The sequence below is a fragment of the Oryza glaberrima genome, chromosome 6 (assembly GCF_000147395.1).
Source record: "Oryza glaberrima chromosome 6, OglaRS2, whole genome shotgun sequence".
NCBI classification, from domain to species: Eukaryota; Viridiplantae; Streptophyta; class Magnoliopsida; order Poales; family Poaceae; genus Oryza; species Oryza glaberrima.
Genome location: NC_068331.1, coordinates 19929643 through 19932354, shown reverse-complemented (window position 1 = coordinate 19932354; position 2712 = coordinate 19929643). Strand labels below are relative to the sequence as shown.

Sequence of the window (2712 nt, the reverse complement as noted above, 5' to 3'; positions counted from 1 at the left end):
ACACAATACGAGGTTAATTACAATTAAAATTTTATGCTAGAATAATTTAATAATTCTGCATCGTAACATAATTTTGCTTCGATGCTAGCCGTACATTTGCACGGACCACCTTGCTATGCTAGTTGAATGAAGCCTGTAGCAAAACTCTAGTAATTATGTATGTGCGCCATTTGGGAAACAAAAAGAGGTTCAAGTGTTGTCAACGTCTCAACGACAAAGAAGAGATCATGCGCCTAGCTACAGGACATGCATGGACACACACACCGTCCAGAGGTTAGCGATGGCGCGAGGAAATGCAAACGCTAAAATTGGCGCTCCTTAACATAGCAGTTGGCGGCACCATATATTCTCCTACTCCTCCCAGATCATCCCACCAGTGGCGAAGAGAGGAAGAAGGAGAGAAACATCTAGAGTGAATAAGAAAGATGGGGTTCGTCCGTGCCCTGTTCCTGCTGGCGATGGTGTGCGTGGCGGCGCACGCGAAGGACTACCCCAAGGAGGAGGGCGCGAAGGCGGAGGGGCCGGCCACCGCCTCGGGGGGCGGCGGCGGTAGCACCCACGACGTGTTGAAGCTGGGCGGCAAGGGCGACGGCAAGACAGACAGCACCAAGGCGGTCAACGAGGCGTGGACGGCGGCGTGCGCTGGCACCGGCAAGCAGACGATCGTCGTCCCCAAGGGCGACTTCTTGACGGGTCCCCTCAACTTCACCGGGCCATGCAAGGGCGACATCGTCATCCAGCTCGACGGAAACCTGCTCGGCTCCACCGACCTCGCCTTATTCAAGTCGAACTGGATCGAGATCATGCACCTCGAAAGCCTCGAAATCAGCGGCAAGGGCAAGCTCGACGGCCAGGGCGCCGCCGTCTGGAGCAAGAACTCCTGCGCCAAGAAATACGACTGCAAGATCCTCCCCAACGTATGCATGCATGCTTTCCTGTGATCGATCCATCGAGACATACGCATTAATTATTTATTTGATCGACCATTTGGTATGATCCATGGATATAAATATATGTGCAGACTTTGGTGCTGGACTTCGTGAACAACGGTCTCATCAGCGGCATCTCTCTGGTGAACCCCAAGTTCTTCCACATGAACGTGTTCAAGAGTAAGAACATCACCATCAAGGACGTGACCATCACCGCGCCGGGGGACAGCCCGAACACGGACGGCATCCATATGGGCGACTCCTCCAAGATCAGCATCATTGACACGGTCATCGGCACCGGCGATGATTGCATCTCCATCGGCCCCGGCACCGAGGGCGTCAACATCTCCGGCGTCACCTGCGGTCCTGGCCACGGCATCAGCGTCGGCAGCCTGGGTAGGTACAAGGACGAGAAGGATGTGACGGATGTTACCGTCAAGAACTGCGTGCTCAAGAAGTCCACCAATGGCGTCCGGATCAAGTCCTATGAGGACGCCGCCTCGGTGCTCACCGCCTCCAAGTTTACCTACGAGAACATCAAGATGGAGGACGTTGCTAACCCCATCATCATCGACATGAAGTACTGCCCCAACAAGATCTGCACCGCCAACGGCAACTCCAAGGTCACCATCAAGGACATCACCTTCAAGAACATCACCGGCACCTCCTCCACGCCCGAGGCCGTTAGCCTCCTCTGCTCCGACAAACTGCCGTGCACCGGCGTCACCTTGAATGACATCAAGGTCGAGTACTCTGGCACAAACAACAAGACCATGGCCGTCTGCAAGAATGCCAAGGGCACTGCCACCGGCTGCCTCAAGGAGCTGTCCTGCTTCTAAACGATCAACCCACGCTACATCCTACCACCACACCACCATTATTTTTTCATTTCTATTTCTATTTTCCAGGCACTTATAGTTTTTCTCTGGCGATGCTCTGATTGGATTGTTCTGATGCTGTCGGACTATCCGACTGCTCTATAGTCAGATTGTCTGCAGTGGTACCAGACTATCCAGTTAGTTCTAAGCTGTTGTAAGTTTAAGAAATTTTTGGAAATACCTATTCATCCATCTAGGTGACATATACAATCCTCAAGACTCTTTCAATCACATTATCTCAAACTAGATGGAGCATACATCACATAATAGCAACTATTAGCAATGTATACCTCTGGTTGCGATGGTGGATTTGGTTGCTTTGCCGGTGCATTCAGTCATGCTCTTACGGGAGGAGACTCAGGAGAAAGGGCCGAACGGGGCACTGACACTTTGAGGTGGCTGAAGGGGGCGGCGGGGCAGGGAGGTTGATTTACAAGGTGAAGGAAGATGGAGCTAGGGCTAGGTACTAATCTCCGGTGCAGCTTGCTCTACCAAATCAACCTCCTAGCAACCAACTCATATTCATTCACCAGGTATTCCACTTCCTTTTAAATGTGGAGTAACTTACTCACAAACTTTTGTGGGCTATGCAAAAGAGAAATAGCTTGAGGGTGACGCCTAATCAATTAGGAAGAGAACCTTGAAGAGTAACAAGCTGACAGATGAAGGTCAGATAGCAATCCAGAAGTGCTCAAGATGCAATATATACCTAGCTCAAGATAGAAGGTGGATTTCGTGTTAATCCTAATGGAGGCTAAGGAAGTAGGTCTGATAGGTCAAACAACAAGCCATCCAAAGAGGGGTGGTAACTATTAAATACTTGACCTACACTAAAATTAGTCGTTACTGACAATAAATTTGAATGTCAAAGGGTCTAATCAGGCATATTAGAACTTCTAATCCAT

At 50.4% G+C, this 2712-nt stretch overlaps 1 protein-coding gene across 1 annotated transcript; it reads left to right on the top strand.

The window, feature by feature from the left end:
• The first annotated feature begins 378 nt into the window (after window positions 1-378).
• On the top strand, window positions 379-2075 carry LOC127776029 (exopolygalacturonase-like). The gene is made up of 2 exons (XM_052302347.1): window positions 379-917; window positions 1022-2075. The coding sequence occupies exons 1-2, from the start codon at window positions 426-428 to the stop codon at window positions 1766-1768; spliced, it is 1239 nt and encodes a 412-aa protein (XP_052158307.1). The 5' UTR covers window positions 379-425; the 3' UTR covers window positions 1769-2075.
• Window positions 2076-2712: the final 637 nt, after the last annotated feature.

Bases quoted from the DNA above. Each gene is read 5' to 3' on its own strand.
- LOC127776029 (XM_052302347.1), top strand. From the start codon at position 426: ATGGGGTTCGTCCGTGCCCTGTTCCTGCTGGCGATGGTGTGCGTGGCG. The intron at 918-1,021 runs GTATGCATGCAT...ATATATGTGCAG, and splicing joins ACTGCAAGATCCTCCCCAAC to ACTTTGGTGCTGGACTTCGT.